Genomic DNA, 20,286 nt, shown 5'->3' on the forward strand with positions numbered 1-20,286 from the left:
CAGCTTCACTTGGGTTGGAGCCTCGAATTTCTCATTCTGCATCAGCTCATACAGAGCTCTGAGAGCACGAAGTGAAGGGAGGGATTTACATGGAAAATAATTCTTGTACAGCATGAGATAACCAGGACTAGAGGAGATTTTTCCAAGTTTAAGGAGCTTCATTAAAAATTTCTTTCAGGAGAAGGTGTAAGAACAGGACTTGATTTTCAAGGTTTATATTCTATAATTCAAAAACTACCAGGAGCTCTTGTTTTCAAAAACCACAATGCCCAATTATCTGTAACCTGCCTGGCAGACTTCTGTATGGGAAGGGAAGTTCCCACATTTCCACCCTAGTTTGCTCTGGTTTTGAAATGAAAGAAAGCAACTGGGAATGCAACACTGCCAAAATAGCTGAAACCAATGGCTCCTGAGCTTCACAGGCCCTTGGAGACTCAACAGCAGAAGGATGGAGATGTCAGGGAAGAACAATCAGCTGTAAAATATGAAAAGCTTACAATTTCCAAACCTACAACAGCAGGCTCAAAAGTAATAATCCCATTACCACTAAACTAAGGCACTAATTTCTATTCCCAGTGGCTGGAGTGGACTGACTGCTAATGTTCCTCTGGTTAATGAAGGAAGGTGAGGGAGAATATATTTCTAAAGTCAGACATCTGCTGAGGGCTGGGCAGCCTCACCAACTGTACCTAATGAAGCCATTCATATTAATGCACTGACACTCGGAGGGGGCGCAGGGGAGAAATGAGATGAGGGTGGATTTGAACTCAGAGAAGACAGATGTCATGTATGACCCATGTGATGGCTGCCCTTATTTAATCCACAATGAGTAACAGAGCTGCTTAAAGCAAGGAACTGCATCCCACATCAGCTGTTCCACCACCAGCTGCTCAAAGCTGGAATAGCTTCTCTAAAAACCCAAAAAGCAGGATATATGCCATTGGAAAGGAATAAACAGCGTTTTATCTTCTTTGACTACAGAGACACTAAGAAAACTATTCCTAAATCCTCTGTCCTGTGAAGAATCCCGATCTTCCCATCATGTTTTGCTGTTTTCACCAACCAGCAGTAGTTGTTTAAGGTTCAAGGATATTCGTTCACCGAGATCGATAGGTTCTGATGGCTGGAAGAACAATTTCTAGAACTAAAATAAACTACTTGTCCAAACAGCTAATCATGACTCATTCACCAGTGCAAATGTTCTCAGGTGAACTGGGTGTGCTCAGATTATATTTTTCAGATTGCACCATTGTCTTTGCTTTGAAATTCTGGTTCTGCCTCCCTGAGTTTGGTAAGCAGCAGTTGAGTCTGTAAAGAAGGTGTGGCCTGCAGAGAAGACCTGCACGGAGCAAACCTGCTGCAAGACCATTTGTGTCTCCTCTGAATAAAAATAGCTGTGTGTGCTGAGAGCCAGCCCAGACAGCCGATGTGTGCAGGGAGTGGGGAGGGGACTCTGGGCTCACACCCCTCACACTGCACTGACACCGGGCAGTGCCAGCCAGGGCTCAGCACTGACAGATCCCATTCCTGGGGTCCCTGCCCCTGACTGTCAATGGACACAGCAGTGCCCTTCCCATGGAGCACCAGGAGCACTGGTAGTCATGCTAGTGAACAACCAGTGACATCTCAAAGCACAGGGATTGAAGCCATGGAAAAAGTGGATGGCTCCTCCAGGCTCCTGCTGGGACAAGATCCCAGGCTCTGGGCAATCCCAGCTTGGCAGGTGTCCTGTGAGTTAATGACAGGTTCCTCCAGAGGAGATTTTCTCTCTGTAGGAGTGTGAGCACACACTGTACAGCTGCAGACAGGTAAATGCACCCAGGAATGCACTGTGCCAGGACTCACCAAGGAAAGCTCTCCAGGAAAGTCTCCCAAGTGAAGCTCCAGACTCCATTCAAACCCTACTGCTCTACCAGGATGCATCTGACAGCTGCTTGTTGCTAACAGTGTCTAACAGCACCCCATTTCCCTACTAACAAGTGAGCAGCCAGTTTCACACACAGCACTTCTTCTCTCAGGGTGAGCAGGTTCCTCTCCCCTCTGGCAGCCCCCCAGGCCTCGTTAGGATCCCACAGCAGTGCTGAGAGGGGAGACACTGACCGTGACCCGGAAGGGCGTGGTGGCCGCGGGCTCCATGGCGGGGTTCTTCTCCGAGATGCCGCTGGGCATGCTGCGCCTCTGCCCGCAGCGCTCCGGGGGGGACTCTGGGGGACAGAACACAAGGGACAGTTACAAACCCAGCAGCACAGGGCCAGCAGGCCGTGCAAAACGTGGCATCTCCCTCCGAGATGTCCTCGCGAATGAGGCAGCGCGACGACCCCACGGATTCCACTCGCGTTTCCCCGAGCTGCCTGGAACAACATTCCACCAGCAAGACTTTCACCTTCAACGATTAGCAATTTTATACAACTGTGAGCTTCAGATAATGCCTGACAGGTTGGCATTATCATTATTTCCAGCCTGCAGATGAGTAAACAGAAACTGCATTGAGATGAGTGAGAATTATATGCAAAGTACAGATCCGTGCACTTGTGGATTTGATCCTCCTCAGGAAAACTGCTAATGGAGTTAGAGGCACAGGATGCTGAAGTTACCTCTCTAATTCCTCTAGCAATTTGCTTTGGAACCAGGAAAAAAATCATTAAATCCTGCTTTTGATAAAGTATAAAATGAGGATAGGAATACTTACCTCCTTCCCCATTGGCAAGGAAGGGAGGAGGCTGAAAAGGTAAAATTAACAACTATGCCCAACACTGAGGAGATTTAGAAAGATGTTAGGACAGGTCAGCTACAGCATTGTGAGGTGGTGTTTCCTCAGTTCACAAACCCTCTTTGAAAGCACTATGGAACTCAGAAAAACAGATTTCTTTCCAAGCTGCCATTCAGTGATGCTCAGACCTTCTAACAAGCTTTCCTTCCCAAAACCCTTCCAGAGTCCTCCTTAGCCAAGCATTTCCATAGATATTGTCTCCTCAGCAAGGTTCTGCCCTTGCCAAAGCCTGACTGTAAGAAACAACACCAGCAATTCCACCTGACAACTCCTGAGATGTGTCTTAAACCATTGCAAAAGAACAGACTGAGATTCCAGCCATGGATGGGGTGAGGTGCTGCCTCTTCCTTGGCTGCCACGTAACCTGTGTGAAACTCAGCCAGCCCAAAGCAGCAGCTCACTGCCTTCCCAACTTCCAGACGAGCCGTCAAATGTCTGGGGCACTTTCTGTGCAGAAAGCTGCACTGTGAATCTCAAGCAGTAAAATCCTTTGGTGTCATCTCTCAGAAGATTCAAGGCTCCCACCCCATTCCTTTGAGTCTTCTTTTGTTTTTGGACTGTCATAAAGAAACTACTTGATTACAGCATTTTGAAAGTGAGCTCGAGATGACAACTGAAGAAGCTGCTTTGCATTTTTTTAATGACCGGAAAAATGAACCTTGTTTAAAGCATTTCTCACACACCTGGCTGGAAAACAGGAATGATGGCATTACCTGAAAGGCAGCTACAAGAAATTACTTTCCCCACGTGCTCCCCAGCCCCAAACACTGCTCAGCACTGAGGGAAAGTACCTGTATGGGGGTAACAGCCCCCAACTTAGCTTCTTACTTCATCATTAAAATATACCCCAAGCAGAGCCAGCAAACACATCAGTGTGACCCCAGGCCAAACACAGAGCTGGCTTAGCACCTAAACCCTCCTATAATTATTAAACTTATGGTTCATGAAATGTTTGGAGTCAAATCTCCATTTTAGCTTCTTTAAGCACTGTGGGTTTCACTGCAGGAGAGACACGTTACAAAACCCTCTGTAAGAAACCAGAAATAACCAGAAGGAGGGGTGGGTGTGGGTGTTGGAGGGGATGTGGGGCGAGCTGTTTGCTTTAAAGGTTAATAAAAATAGCTTACAGGTAAATTAGTAACTCCAGGAATGTACAGCAGAACAGCTTTACATGGACAGCAGTATGAATATATAAAGGTTTAAGTGCCCTTTTTACTTCTTCAGGGCTGGAGGCACCATCTCAGGCTGGGTCACTCTGCCCAGGGCCTGGCATCAGCCACGCTGCCATAGCAAGCACAGGGCCATGGAAAAGGGCACTGTAAGCCAGTAATAAAAACTCTCCACAGTCACTAGAGGCTGAGAAAGAAATGTCTTAATTTGCAGCAGAAGATATTTGGGTTAGGCACTGGAAACAGTCCCATCTTGCCATGGACAGTCACACCCTGGAACTGCAGGTGCAGAGAGGGAGAGCCCTCCCTGCCCAGAGAGGTTCGGGGACAAAGGGCAGCCTTTCCTCCCCTCTCCTGGGGCAGACAGATACCACACACCTCCTGAAATTCCTTCCGGCCTTATTTTCTGTGATTTCTGTCAAATTTGCCAACTTATGCATAAAATAAGCAAGCTACAAGAGATCAGATTCAGTGTCTGATTTCGGCCTTTTCTTCCCAACCTCTCCCAAACTTCCATCTCTGTCCAGACAGACACGGTGGCAGTTCTGTGTCACCTCTCAATAGCACAGAGGGCCCAGGGCTCATCCACGTTATACAACACAGGAGAGAGAAATAAACAACAGGGCTTCCTGCTTTTCCAAATATTTACAGAAGGCTGCAATGTTTTGGGTTTCATCCTGTGCAGAGTAAGATCTTCAAAGAGAAACTTCCTTGAAATTTTCAAGCCCCCCGAAAGCTCTCCCAGGTTATCCCCCCACAGCTGGGCCAACATACTATTGGCTGTGGAAGGCACCAGGAGGTTTCTAAGTTGAACATATCCCACTGCCAAGAGGACACACAGCACTGCAAACACTGCACATTCATTCAGGACCTCGGGCTTATGAGTATTTCTGAAATTCTGTCTGTACAGTAATAAACACATTTGGTTTGTTAACTAATTCAAGGCACCGGAACTGACAGAATAATTAATTCTCACTCCACTCTTCCATGTCTGTTTTTCATGCTGTGGAATCGTTATGGAGCAGCACAGCAATCTCCCCAAGGCTCCAGGGCAGCAGCAGAACAGGCTGTGAGCAGCTCCTGGCACCCAAACTCCTGTTTAACCCACCCAACATCACTGCCTCCTTTGACTCCACTTCTCAGACACTGCTCCAAGCAGGTTGTTATGTGTAACAAACACACAAACAACTGTTACTACTGTTTACTCTTCACTTAGCAAGTGAGGTGTTCTGCCATTTGCATTACCTGCTCCTGTGAATCCCAACTAGTCCAAGAGATCATCAGTATTACACTTGCATTATGGAGAATAAAATAAATTAACTCCTGTTTGTTCATCTCTCTTCACACTCCCCCCTCTCACACAATTCCAGGGATCAGCCAGCGGAAGAGAGAGCGTGAACAAAAGCAAAGTGAGGCCGCTGGATGGAATAACAACAAGCAGGCACTTCCCAGCAAGTTGATTTCCTGATAAGAACCTGCTCCAGCTCCAGGCAAGAAAGGGAGGTCCAACCTGAGTGCTGGGAGAGAAGTCAGCAAGGAGAAATCGTCTCCCTGAACTCACCAGAAGGAAGCCGTGCTGGTGAGCAGCGCACATGCCATGGCACTCGGAAGGAGCCGGGAAGGAGAGAAGGAGAGGTGATGACTTCATCAGAGGCAGCGAGAAAGAGAAGAATGCCTGGAATGCCGGAGCAGGCAGCAGCACCGGGAGACACGGCAGGAGCGCAGGGTGCTGCTCCCAGCGCCGGGATCTGCCTATGGAAAGGAGACTTTGGAGCGCAACAAAACTTCACCAGATCCTCTGGAGGTGATGCAGGAAACTACGAGCTCTCCAGAGGCAAGAGCCGGTGGGAAAGGTGCCGCAGGCAGCCCTGGAGAGGTCAGGCTGCTCCCGAGCTCGGCACCGAGCCGCCGGTGGCGCTGAGCTCCTCCCTGACCTGCCCCACCGGGCACTGCCATCGCAGGTGCCCCAGCGCCTGCCAGGGCGGAGTTTCTGTGAAACCAGAGGGAACAGGAATTACCGGTCTCCTGCTCATACAATTACAGGCTGTGAATTAATTTTATTGCTTAATGAATTTAGGTGTTATTCCTCTAATTTCTGCATTATCTAATAAGTCCTTGTTACAAACCCAAGAGAGGAGAGGAGGAGGCATGGTGACAGCGATTTGACGTGGCTCACGGTAGCATTTAGGAATTAAGAACAATCCCTGGAGAACAGGTATCTGTAGTGTCTGCGTGATTCCACATACTCGGGAGAGGCTGCAGAAAAATCTACATTTCAGACAGCTTTGGGTGGCCACAGGAGCCCAGGAGAAAAGATGGATCTCTAGTCTGAATCCAAATGGGGATTTAGAAGGGAATAGAGGCACTTTTAAAAAGCGGAATAGGAAACGATGGAAGATAATAAACACTGAGCCGACTTTCCCCTTCACAAGGTGTGAAGAACTTGGAGTGGGAAGCAGAGGTGCCAAAATGTCTGATTTCCAGTGACAACGAGGCTGTGAGAGGTTATGAAAGCCCTTCCTGCTCCCATCAGCTGGCCCAGGAATGCAGCTGCAGGGCCACCTTTGCAGTTCAGTTACCTGCAGAATTATTTACTGGAATGTATCACCCAGAGCCCTGCTGGTCCACAGCCAATTCCAGCTGATCCCTTACAGCAATGTTAGAACCATACAAATTAATTAAAAACCAAACCTTTATTAGGCAATAAAATAGATTTGAAAGGAAAATGGTCATGAAGCAGAAGTTGAGGGCAGGTGCTGGTGCCCTCTGAACAAGCAGACTCCTCTGAAAGCAAAGCTAATGAACACAGACAGGGTGTTCTCCAGGCTAAGGGAAGCCGTGTCATCCCTGCTTCTTATGTTAGAATAAAATTATTTCTTTTTACATCTCAGAATCTCTGGCTTAAACATTTATAAACTTCCATAAAGCCCAGCAATCCCCCTGGCTGTACCCACAACTCTTTCACATCAGAATCACTGATTTACTCCCCAGTCATTTCATGCTCCAAGCAGAAATAGTTGCACATTTTCTCATGCTCTCATGACCTTTCCAGACAATTAAGAACACTGTTTACAGAACTACAGCTTGTAAAAATCCCCTTCTCTTATCTAACTGTTTACATACAGAACAACAAAAAAAAAAAAAAAAAAAATTGGGATCATTACTTGCCTTCTGGGCTACACTCTGGCACCAAATACTTTGAATTAAACAACTGAGTCTATGCCTACAGTTAATGCTCCCCATGGCGACTACACCAAACTGATCCAGCTTCTTACCAGTGCCTTGTTTCCCCCACAGGTGACTTCAGTGGTACAAAAGCACCACATTCAGTGTGTCTCTGATGACTGTGCCCCTGCCTAAAAGCAGCAAAGCGCACCTGAAGCACCAATTAGAGCCACACAATTCTCTGCAGCTCCAAGAACGGTGGCTGGGACAGTTGTGTCAACTGAAGAGCCTTGCTAGAAGTGGCTGGAATACAGAAAACAAATCCCAGAAAATATCAGAACACACTGGTTCCCTCAGCTAAAATCTGTTACCATCTTCTCTCAAAGTGGGACTAAGACCTCCTGAAAGAAGAGCTTTTTCTCTGTTAAATAATGATCTGGAAGGACACTGACCTTTGCCATAGCATGCTGTGCACTTTAGTGGATCTCCCCTCATCTCTGTGTCAGGTTCCTGGATATCATGGATTTAATATTCCTCATCCTGCTCCTGAGCCAATGCTATTAATGGCTCTTGAATCTAGTACTGAAAAAAGCTCTGCTATTTTTCGGAGTACTTGATATGTATCTTTTCCTCTATTTTCTCTATTACCCAGTAAGAGAACTCTTCTCCCAGAGCTGCCACGGTGCTTTTTGATGTGTGCAAGCAGCAAAGACTCTTCTCTTGACTTTCTGCGGGCTCTGGCTGCCGGGAAAGCTCGGGTGGGAGTTCCATCCCCCCAGGCCGGGATGAGCTGCTGTGCCCCGCAGCAGCGGGCTGTGTGTGACAGCGCCATCCCGGTGCCTCACTAGATGGAGCTGGAGGCCCTTGGCTGGCCAAGCGCTCCCAGCCCCGACCCAGCCGCAGCGCCGGGAATTCCCCAGCTGCGCTTTGGCTGCCGGGCCACTGACGGTCAGTGGGGTTTAAGAGCGCTTTCCCTGCACTTGCTCGGCTCTTGCCCTGCTGTGGAGCCATCCCAGCACAGCCGGGCACTCTGACAGAGACCCAGCGCAAGTGCCGCCCCCCAGAAATCCAGGTGGAACACAGCCTTTACCCGAGGAGACAGATTAACTGTATTTGTCAAGGGAAAATCCCTCTCCAAGGGCAAAAGGGAAAGGAGAGAACGGCACTAATGGGAAAGGAAAGCTGAGGTAATTCTCACTGCCAGAGGTCTGAAAACAGAGCAGCTTCTGAGTGCTACAAGCCCGGAGACCAGACCCATGTGCACGAGGCACAGCTGCAGGGTCCCAGACCTGGTGCCAGGGACACAATATAAGGCATCCATAAGACCCTCCCTTTCTAAAGATAAACAGCAAATCATGCTGATTGAGCAGCCTGTAGTACAAACTCCATTTTACCGTCTGGTATTTTTTAACTAGATATGTGTATATATATCTGGTATTTTTATTCTTTCATTATTAGTCTCTGAAATAAAATATGTATGATATTTATCTTCCTCTGCTATGATATCCACAGAACAAATTCCTCCTCTGCTAACGGCATATCATTAGGAGCCTTTTCTCCAGGGTGAAATTGAAATCAAGCTCAGACTTAAAAAATACATCAGAAAAAGCTGAAATTCTATCCTGGTTGGGGGCCAGATCGTGGTGACTGCCAATACCCTGGCTGAAGTGGAAAGGATGATAAAGTGAAGTGGAACATCAGCATCCTCCCTTGTGATGATAAAGACAAGCAACACGGAGTGTGGAGAACAAGGAGTCAGCTCTGGGGAGATTTAAATTAGGCTCATCCATCATGCTGAACCTTCCTGCAAAGATTCTGCTCTGTCACCACGAGCTTTCTTGCAGCACTTTATCCACAGAGGCAATCTGAGGGCAAGGAGAAACTTCCATATTCTGCAATTCCTGTCACTGGAGGTGTCACCTGGACACACCACCCAGGACAGGGCTGGCTCTGTCCCCTGCCTGTGAGGGTTGGTCTGGGGCTTTCCCCAGAACTGACCTGGACAGCTGAGCTGAGCAGGCCAGAACAGCTCCCTTCACATGAAGCACCCTCAGGAGAAATGGAAACTTCACACAGTTAATTCCCAGGCCATTTTTCCAGCGGTGGAACAGGTCTGTACTGGTAACATGCAAATTAAATAAATAAATACTTAATTTATAAGCATGATTCATCAGAGGTTTCATCTTCTACAGCAAAGAAACAGATGTTCTATTGATGGCACTTCATTAGAGAGATAAATGGGGTCACACACGTATCTCTGTTCACATCCATCTGCATAATAGACCAAACATTAAGATTTGAATTTCACATGGTGCATGTGGCTCTCAGAGCAGCCTCAGAGAGTCTCAGTGCCCAGAGCCTGCTCACCCACCTCAGATTGTCTCAATAGCCAAGAACTTTAACTCTGCTCAGGAAAGCAGGAGGCTGGGGTTTAACACTGGCTATTTAAGAGATAGATTTGCGGGAAACACACAAGAATACTGGATTTTAAGTAATGGATGGCAGTGATTTTTTGTACCCACTGAAATACAGGATCTGTCATGAGGAAGCAGCTCGAAGCAGCAGTGACAGCAAAGTCTGGAACCACTGCTCTTCCTCCAGTTCAAGTCAGGGAGGGTTAGGATTGGGGACAGGGTTAGGGATAGCTGAGAGGGATTTTCTGGTTTTCCAAACGTTAATGCAGGAGGCCTCAGAGTTCCCCTAGCAAACAGAAACAAGTCTCCTGCACTTCAGTAGGCATTAACAGAAGATAATGCTTACAAAATGAGTGGTATTCCTGCCACAGATGTTGGTTGTGCCTTTGCTGTGTGTGGATGTGAGTGTGTGCACAGCTGTGTCAGGCACAGCAGCTCTGCACACCTGGGCAATGCCCCCCTGTGCCCAAAGCACTGCTGAGAATCCATCCCTGCTCACTGCTGCTCCCCATCCATCTCTCCTCTGGCTGCTCAGACTCTCTTAGCAATTGTTTCTCTATTAGAAAATGTGGAATGTAAATCCTAATTTATTGTGACTGATCCTTTTATTTCCTCTGGGGGTGGGTGGGTATTTCTGCTCCTCTCCCACAAACCTGCTCTGCAAACACTCGCAGGTGGCAGCTGCACACTCACTCTGCAGTTTTCAAGCAAACAGCACCGGTGCCAAGGAGAGACAAGAAACATTAAAAACCAGTCGTGTTTTCACTTCCCAACCTATTTTTGAAACAGGAGGGAGCAGGAGAATGTTCTTACCTACACCAACACTGACATTTGCATTTTCCATCCTAAAAAATATGCCAGATCTGTGTTGGAATTTCTCCCTCCAGAACTGCCCTGCAGTCACTCCGAGGAGCAAGTGGGCACTTGAACAGCAACACTGCAACCCTGCAGAACAATTCAGCAATTTAGTGACCAACATTCACCCTCCTGGGGAGGTTAATGCACCCCACTCCACTCTCTGAAATTTCATTTTGGTGTTCACCCGACTTTTAGCTGATCCTAGAAGCAGAGTTATGTAAATGAACACCAAATGTTCTCACTTCAAACACACCAGCCCCATCAAAATGTGTTCTTGTCTGAGGGTATAAAGGTAATAATTGGTAACCTTTGACTACTAAAAATGTAAAGGGAAAATATCTTTCATTTAAAACTTGCTCCTTTGGTTACCATGGACACTGCTTAATCATGAAGGATGACTATTACTTGTTCCTATAGAAACCAAGAAGCTTAAGAAGCATCCTGTAATTTAACTCCAGACACCAAATTTTACACCAGTCCCCGTATTAGCACATTTGGGCACTTCAGAACAAGCCCTGGCTTGATCTCTGACTCTAAAAGAAATTCAGTGATGCAGAAATGCTGTAAGAAACCAAAAATATGAGCATGTAAGGTACAAAAGAAACTTGCACTTCACATAAATTGGTTTCTTCAAAAGGAAACATTAAGTGCTCAGCATCTGAGGATTCCTCTTTCAGTGCAAATGGTAACGAAGCAAAACTTTGGTTGCCTTTATTCCTGTCAGTGTTCTCCAAGTCCATACAATTGCAGGGCATGTTTTTCCTCCAATTGAATGCTTCAATGCTCAACTTAAGATGAACTTCTGGAGCAGTGTGAGAGCCTGGGATTCCTAATGAGCCTCTGGGAGCTGCTTGTGGTCCCAGCCTTCCTCTCCAAAGCAGACCTACAATAAAAACATGCCCCTCATGCAAGGAAAAAACCAATAGGCAGCACAAACCTGCAAAATTCGGGCCATGTGTTGCTCTAACAAGTCTTTTAGAGTTTATGCTTATTAGTAAAACCACAGCACTTGTCTGGCATTGCTCATCACCTCAAAGCTTTACCTTCAGCACCAAAGAAACATTAGTCAGAATCTCTCTCTTGAGTAGGTGTGGGGGGAAAAGGCTTCCAGAAATTACCTGTGGCTGACACTGCTCCTTGACCCTCACCAGCTCTAGATGGGGAATGGATTCTCAGTTTTTAAAAAGTCATCCATTTTTCCATCCTCTGATTCCCAAAGGAATCAGTGTAAAAGCCTGACCCTGAGGCTGCACAAACCAGCGACAGGAGTTGGGAGTTCTGTGCACCTTCCTTCACAAGCATATACACAAACACACAAACAATTAGTGCCTGACTCTAAAATATTCTCTGGGGTGATGCAAAGGAAAGCAAACTACCCTCAGCAGTGTCTGAACTGAAAAAAGCAGAACTGATAAAGCCCAAATGAGAACGTTCCCTGACCCAGCTCGTTCCCATCTCTATTGAGAGCAGAGTGAATTAAAGGATTAGAGAGTGCCTTCAGTGCAATAACTTAGGGGATTAGTGGCACACTAGAAGACCTTCAAGGGAAATACAGGTTTAAAAGCTTTAAAAGGCAGCTCTGTGTCTAAATTGTTTGGACTGCCACAGCTGTAAGGAGACAAACTTACTCTAATACATGAGTGATCATGAAAAGTCTGCTGAAACCCCTCGAAGCATGTTTTTGGAAGCAGATCTAGTTTGGACTCAGACCAGGGTTTTTAACCTCTTTCTCATTTAGTACCCATGGCTTGTAGATAAAAACTCATTCTGCATTACTCGAGAGCAAATCTGCTACTGAATTCCTTTCAGAGCAGTCAGCCCCTCTCAGGAACACTGTCAGGGGAAAAGGATGGGACTGCCAGGAGGAGAGGGCTGGAAACAGAGATGGAGGAAGAGATGAGCAAAAACTGACAGTGCTCCTCAGAGATTCCCACCGGGGTTTCCCAGGAGAACTTCTACAACTTGATTCATTTTTGATCTCGTAGGAATTCTTCACAGAGAACACTCACTGAGTGTGGGTGCTCCTGCATTTCTGGAGGATGTGGGGCAGGTCAGGGTTTGCTGTAGGAGCAAAGGGAGTCAAGGCACAGCTGCCACCTTGCTCTCGCTGAAGGGTCAGTCCAATAAATTTGCCTGCAATAAATTCACTCTAAATTTTTGCTTATTAAAGGGATTCTGAGATTTAAGCGTTGTTTAATATCAAAACAATTCCAGAATTCCTCCATCACACACCACTTCCCAAGTCATTAAATTTAGTCTCGATTTTTCCTAGACAATGAAGCATTGAACAAACACAGCAAAGTCTCAGCTGGAGCATTGGTGCTAAAAATAGCACAGCTGCCAGTGAGTATTTCCTATAAACAGCACAGCTTTAAACATTTTGCATTCTTTTCTATGGGCATCTGTCAGCCATGCTGTTAAAATTTCAATGAAAGTCTGCAAGACTTCTGTGGTAAAACAGAAAATGCCACAAAAGAGACTTGAAAAACAAAGCAATGATCATTAAAAAGTGCAAAGCAGGAAGGTCTCCTTTTCCTGGCATTTAAACGACACCACCCTTGGAAATAAAAAGGTCTATTGCTAATATTTATTACTGGGCTCCTCACTTGCCTGCTCCCAGCCCTTAAACGAAAAACAAAGTCCTGCAGAGGTGGAAAGGGAGAAATTCCACCTGGCATTCCTTGTCCAACATCACTTTTTGTTAATGTGCTGCGGAACAGATTTTCAGCTAGGAAAGATTAGTGAGAGGTGAGTGCAATTTCAGATGGCTTTAAATATAATAAAACCTCCTTAGTTGTTATGTCACTCTGGGACGTGCTGGGACAATTTTCCAGTCGCTGCTTCCCTTGTCCCAAGCGAGTGCCTGAACCTCCAAGGTATTGATTATTTGGGTATAAGCTGATCTCTCCTTTATCAGTTAAAAGGTTTTGATTTCATCAAACAGAGAGACAAAGACTAAATTCCAACTGTTTTCAACAGATGTGTATCTGAATAGCCTGTGCTGACCCAGCCTGACCTTGGCCTCCCAGCTCAGCGTTCAGTGCACTGAAATTCTGGGTTTTGCTGAAGATCAATCAGTTTTCTCTTCATAGCAGCCATCAAAGGAAAGGAAGAAGAAAGTCTGTTTAATAAAAATCCTTTTCATAAAACACCTTGAAAAGCATCTGTGATAAACAGAACACAGAGCAAGACATTTATGTCTGAGGCTGACAGAGGCAGAAGGATCAGGAGCACTAAACCTTCAAGATCAGGAACTCCGATGTTCTCAAATTCTCAGGGCTTTGATGCCAGCTGATTGCCTGCAGAGTTTTGCACAAGAAAGCCCTGAAGCCACAGCTGCTTTTGGCTCAGAGATGGGACTGTGAATGGAGCACCCTGAGCGGTTTCTATCAGCAAAGGGAATTTTCAGAACACTTCCCACTGACCCCCATTCCTTCATCGTGTCCATGAGTAAGGAGAAGTGGGGAGAGATCCTGAAGAAAGCCACGGACCCAAGTGCAGCCACAAGCAGGTGCTGCTGTCACTGAAAATTCTCCTTGTCCCCTCTCTGCCTCCCAAGTACCTTCCACTACATCAGATGGGTCATCTGGGAGTAATTATAATTACTGCCGTGATTCCTCCTGCAGTCCCACACATCTCTGAGCTGAACAGATGGTCCAGGGGTTCTGCAGGTAGATTTTTATCCAGCTAATGTTTACCTGCAGCATGTTCTGACCCTCTGTGGAGAGCAGAGCCGGGGGTTTCAGGCACTGTCCTCATTGCAGCAAGGATTTCCAGTGCAGTGAAGCCTGTCTGCTTTACCCACTCCCAAACAGGCACGGTTTAAATGTGCTGAAGGCAGGATCTCATCAGCCTCCTCCGAGCAGCCTTCCCCTCCTGCTCAGCTTTGCCCTCCCCACCAGTGCCACTGGTCAGGTATTCCAGCCTGGGCCTCCCAAAGGGGCAGAGTGACAAACACACCGACATGTGATGGATGTGCTGAAGGCACCAGGGCTGACCAGAGAGCTCCAGAACAGAGGGTGCCATCACATGAACCACTGAACAAGCTGCTGTCACTGCCAACAGCTCCAAGTCCTGGACATTTTTCCGCACACTGAAGCAGGCTGGCTCCATCTGGAGTCCCAACGCAAAGCTCTCCTCTCCTCTCCCTCCCTCCCTCAGATCCTTGCACAGAAAATGCAAACTCTGCTCACTTTGCCCAGCTGGAAGCACCACAACAGCTCTTTCCTGAGGGAGTGGCTCTCTCTGTACCTCAGGAAGCAAAATCCATTTCCCAAACTGGGTCTCAGCCCTCCCAGAGCTGTGCAAGCTGTAACCCCAGCCTGACTTTTCCTGCTGTTCCTGGGGCAGGATGGGCTCTGTCCTTCCATCCCTGGCAGCAGCAGCAGTGTCAGAAGGGCAGGTGTGGGTGGGTGGCATTGCCACTGGGGGGAGAGTGGGCTGTGGCAGTAGATAAATACATGTTTTCAAACACAACTCCTGTGTGTTCAGAGCCTGGGGGATATAAACAGAGGGGGCTGGAAGAGGGTTCTGACTCACAGCAAAGGCAGCACCCCAGACTCCTGGCTGCTCCAGCCCAGGCATTCATCATTTGGACGGATGCAGCCCGGGGAATGGTCCCACACGGGGACAGGGATCCTGTGCCAGCAGAGATCTCCTCCTCCCTGGTAAATGTGTAAGGATTGCCTGACCTCCAGCAGGTTCCCTGTGCAAAAGCATCTGCTGAAGTGACATCCCTTGGAAAAGATCAACCTGCAGGTATCACAGCTCCTCCAGCAGAGCCACAGGCTCACCTGAGCCCTGTGGGGATCTTGGCAAAGGGTCCAGAGACTGCAGAGTGCAAAAACTGCCAAGAGGATGTCTGGGAAACACACACGTGGCAAAGCAGACATTGCCAATTCCTGTGAAGTAACTCCAATCCGCCTGAATTAATGGCAACCTCCCACTAAGGATTCCTGACCTCTGAGAATCCCAGAGACAGCAAATCCACCGTGGATCAGCCTTTGGGGAGGGACCCTCAGCTCCCTCCTTCCTCCACACTTGCAGGGCTTGAATTCAACATTACATCACCCCCCAAAATCCAGAATCTCCTTCTGATTTCTGCATTTTCCACAGCCCCCAGACCCCTACAGTTCATCAATCTTCCAGTGGGAACAAAAACTGTTAAGGAAAGTATTCCTGCTGCATTATTCCAGTACTTCCATCACCCTGCCCAGCCTGGACCGAGCCCCCTCTGACCTGCTGTGTGACACCACCACTGCAAACAATACAGATCAAAAATAGCGAGAACATTCTCATACAGCTTTGCAGATCCCTTTCAGATTTCCAGATAAGAGGAGCTCAGCCAGTGCTGAGAGGCAGGGATCCCACAGACAACACAAAATACTCCGGGAGAGATCAACAGCAACAAGATTTCAGCTGGTTCAAATCCAATTTCTTACAAACTTTAGGGCTGATTCCCATTCCCATCAAATCTGCCTGTATATTCCTCGTGTTCCTGACAAATTATGCCATTCAGTTCACTTTGGGTTACCTAAAGGAAACTGAACACATTTAGTTTGTCACAGTAACTGAAATGACAGTAAAATATTTTGGTTTTGCACAGCACACAAATAGAGAGGGAAAGGGAACTGGGACATGTTTGGGAGTTTACAAACACTCCTCCCTGACAGGCAAAACAACAAAAAAATCATACAAAGAAAACCACTGTCTGTTTGGAGGAAAAGCTGAAGCACAGGGATTGAGTTAGCTTCCTATTGTTTTCTCAGCAGTGATTCAAAATCCTTAAAATCATCCTGAGTGCCAGAAAAAGAGGAAAGAGGACATTGCACTGAGCTAAATCTTGCAGCACTAAAGTCAAGTTTAAAATCTGCTTCGTAAATCAGAATTAACTGCAGTGAGACAAGTCCAAGCCTGGATTTGCATGGACACCTGACGTAAAGTTGCAGTTGTGCTTTTTATTCACACAATAACGAGAAAAAGGGAAACCTTTTCAGTTAATGGCTTTGATTAGGCTCACAGCATGATAAATACACCAGGACTGCCAGACTGCAGGGCAAACACAATCCTCTCCCCTCCTTTCTGAAAAAATTCAATAGGGAAACACTCACATACTCCCACTTTTTGGCTGCTTTAGCGACAAGGAAAAGGACCAATAAACAGTTATTTCACAGTAGAAGAAAGAGAAAGGCAGAATAGCTTGTTTTAAAAATGCAACTGGGTCAGTTGCTGCCTCCAGTAGAAGGAATGGGCTGCCTGTGCCCTACAGAAACATCCCTCAGTGGACCTCCCTCCTGCTGATGAGGACAAATAAGCCCTTTTAGAGCAGGATTTTTAAAAGTGCAAAGTGATTTGGGGCTTCAAGTCCCACAGGTTTCTGCAATGCCTCAGGAACCCAATCTTTAGGCTCTTTGGAAAATCCTACCCCTAAACTGTTCTCAGCTTTGTCATCTCAACCCCCTGGTGACACTCGGCTCATGAAGAACAAGAAGTTCAGCCATACATCTCTGCAGAGATCTCCTAAGCACAGCTTTCCAAAGCTCTGCAAGCATCGATCAGGCCTCCAAACATCTCGGAGAAGCAGTTCCCTCAAGGACACAAGATGCAGAGAGGTTAGCTGGACAGCCGGGGCTAGCGGCACCGCACGCGGGTTAGAGCAGCCGCGCCGGGCCCCAGTCCCTCGCACACTGACCTTGTGCAGAGCCCGAGCCGCTCCCGGGGCGCGGGGCCAGCGCCCCTCCTCATCCTCACCTACCTACGGCAGCGGGCTGAGCACGGCAAGGAAAGAGCTCGCAATTACCCCTGCTAAGCCTGTTCCGGCTGCGGGATCTGCTTCGCTGTCTCTGCAGTCGGGACCTCCGGAGCAGTCGGTAGTAGTAGGACGGTCTCCCAGAACTTTTCCTGCTGTTCATGGACATTTTTGGATCTATTTTACACACACACACATGCAGGCACGGGTTCGCTCTCCCCTCTGGTACAGGAGCAAAACAGTCCCAGCGTTTTAATGAACTGGAGGGTGGTTCTTTGGAGGGGAAAGGGAGAGGGGGGAAGAGGAACTCTTCACTTGACACATTTAAAAAGAAAAACAACAAGAAGAAAACATAAAAGAGAGAGAGAGAGGAAAAAAAAGCAGGGGGCACCGGAGTGCATGTCTCAGCCGAGGGAGGACTGGCAGCGAGCAAGATAAACTGTGCTAACAACTCCTGCCCCCAAAAAGATAAGGCTGCTGGAGAAGGAATAGGAAGCCAGAGTTGGCCTGGGCTCCTGAAACGTGAAGCATAGGCTGGAAGAAATCCCGGACTGGATCCTGTCCGCCAGACAGCAGCATCTGATCAAAGCGTCCTGGAAGGATTGCCAGCTGCTCCGGCCGCTCTGCCCTGCCCCGAGCAGCGGCCCCGGGCCGCAGCTCATCGCCGGGAGGAGGCGGCGGCTCTGCCGCAGGAGGGATCGGGAAAGGCTGCGCTGGGGAAGGGGATAATGATTTCCTGGCCATGGGACACATGTTAATAATCATCATGGAGCAAAAGCCCCGGAAAATAAAGTGAAATTTGAGAGGGGAAAACTTTAATTAGAAGTTGAATGAACAGAGCTCCAGACTCCCCATGAGGCCCATTTCCTTTCAACATTCAAACTGAGTTATAGCACATCCCACAAATTAGAGAAAGGGCCTATTTACCATTTGGGTCCTGATGGCAGCGAAGATTATGCCTCCGGCTCATATTGCTCCATAAAATTACATTTCAGTGGGCAGAATTAACACTTTAAGCCATGGAAGAAAATAAACCAGTATATATATATATTCAACAGATAAAAAAAATTCATTCCACATTTACTGTTTCAAAAGGTCAGAAATGAATTTTCCAGAATCCTGCACCTAAGCTCCTTCCCTTGATGGCACAAAATGACTCTGAAGGAAGTGACAGAAAACATTTCAGAGACCCAGAGTGGTGGCCAAGAACTGAATGCATGACTGCTGCTTCTCCCAGGCTGGCAGGTAACAGAGAAACCTCATCCGAGTGGGATGAGCTGCAAATCAACATCAGCACAATAACTCTCTGTGTTGTGTCCTCAGTCTGTCATTTTTGCCAGACTTCTGTGCAAATTTATCTTTGTGGTGTCTTATGACCAGACAGGGGCTTGGCTGTGGATGAGCCCCGTTCCCCCGTCAGCAGGAGCTTCAGCAGGAGCTGGAAAGCTTCCCTGGATTATCCTGTGTTGTACCTCCAGTAACAAGAGGCAGAAACTGTTCCAATTCAGCAACTGCACCGGGACAGGAGTCCCTTCCCCAGCACCAACCACCCTCCCCGATTTTAGGATTTCACACATTTCCGCAGCCATGGAAAACATCCCAATTCTACACGAGCCGTGCTTTCCTATTCCATCGAGAAGTAAACCCACGCTGGGTGTCAGCCGAGAAAGGCCCTTCCAGGAGGAAACCCAAGGCTCGCTCTTCCCTGAAGTCCATGCCTGGTTTTGAGGCCACACGGGAGGAATTCGGCGCCAGCTTTCAGGCAGTGCAGGAATGAGCACTCGGGAGGGCAGCGACAAGTTCAGGTCAAGGAGGCAGATCCCAGCTGGACAGCGGGGGCTCCCGGCCCGGGACGGGGGTGCTGCCCCGGACACGGCTCTGCGCTCCCACCGGCACGCACCCCGCAGCACACCCCGGCACCAAGGAAAAGCCTTCACCTGCTGCACATCTGCCCTCCTCTTCTTAGCCACAATCATCTTCCTTTTCATATTTGGGTACATAAAAAAATAAAAATACAGGGACAACTCTAACTGTTTTCCAGATGAGCAGAGACTCATCCTGTGCAGCTGATACAATTCCCAAATGGAGCTGAGAACATCCAGAACACAGTGATGGGAAAGGCAGAAAATACTGAGGCTTGGTTAGAGATTTGCTGTAGACGAGAACCCAAATATTCAGATGTCTGCAATTTTGTGTCATAATAACTGGAATGAAAGCTCTGAAGAGAGTCTTTTACAATTATGCTTTTATCACTAGAAATGTCTTTAGAACTGCCTATCCAATTTACTTCTGTCATTCCCAATAGAAAAAAAAAAGGCCCTGATGGAAATTAAAGTTTAAAGAAAAACATTTTAAAAGCTCACCCGAATTTAGATGATCTGAAAGGGGAAGGTTTGATTTTGTTTATCTGGAGCCAGGTGACTCACGCTCAGAGGCGGCTGCTGGGGATCTCCTCAAGCTCTGAGGGAATGTGAGGTGGGAACGCTTGGGGATTTTTGTTTTTAATCAGCCAGGTCCCTTCAGAAACACTCATACAGGTGACCATGAAGCAGGAGAAGTTAATGAGGGACTATAAACTATATGACAAGAGAAAGAAGCCCTATATAAAAGCATAAATAAATGGTTGGGAGTTGTGTTCCAGTTTCGCCAGCTTGGCTCTGTCTCTCACTTAACAATGCTTTTGAAGGATTTAACTTCAGATGCTACAGAGCAGCAGGCAAGAAAATGAACAACACATCTAGGGGGGATATGACTGGGCTGGACCGTTCCAATTAATCCAACACTGCTCTGTTTTCTTCTTTCTTTACGACTTTTTTTCTCTTTTTGAAAGCCACACCCTGGCACAAATGCTCTGTGTACAGCAGAATCTGCCACTCACAAACGTGGGATTATGAACTGCTCGGGAGGAAAGCTGACAGCATTAAATCTCTGTCTCTAAAATAACACATCCCAGTCTGGCTGCTCCCTCCAAAAGGCAGCTGGATGAGCTCAGTCATGCAGCTCTGCCGGACCTTTCAGGAAGAAGAGCAATTGAAGATAAATGTAGCAGTGATTTTTGGGGTGTTAACTCCTCCTCCCCAGCACTGAACACAAACCTGACCCGTGGAATTAAATATAATTAAATACAAGCCAAAACTGTGGTAAAATACCCAGTCTGAGGCA

The 20,286-nt window shown here is 47.3% G+C and overlaps 1 protein-coding gene across 7 annotated transcripts in view; it reads right to left on the reverse strand.

The window, feature by feature from the left end:
• DAB2IP (DAB2 interacting protein) overlaps positions 1 to 20,286 on the reverse strand; it is a 161,994-nt gene that overhangs the window by 111,810 nt on the left and 29,898 nt on the right. For 3 of the 7 annotated variants that reach the window (XM_068210929.1, XM_068210932.1, XM_068210934.1), the window contains one exon: positions 2,101 to 2,204. In XM_068210929.1, the coding sequence (XP_068067030.1) occupies positions 2,101 to 2,204 (104 nt within the window). Of the gene's footprint in view, positions 1 to 2,100; positions 2,205 to 17,130; positions 17,625 to 20,286 lie in introns of those variants that run through there. The other 4 variants (XM_068210933.1, XM_068210931.1, XM_068210930.1 and 1 more) reach the window with 3 other exon arrangements.

The sequence above is a fragment of the Anomalospiza imberbis genome, chromosome 21 (assembly GCF_031753505.1).
Source record: "Anomalospiza imberbis isolate Cuckoo-Finch-1a 21T00152 chromosome 21, ASM3175350v1, whole genome shotgun sequence".
Taxonomy (NCBI): domain Eukaryota; kingdom Metazoa; phylum Chordata; class Aves; order Passeriformes; family Viduidae; genus Anomalospiza; species Anomalospiza imberbis.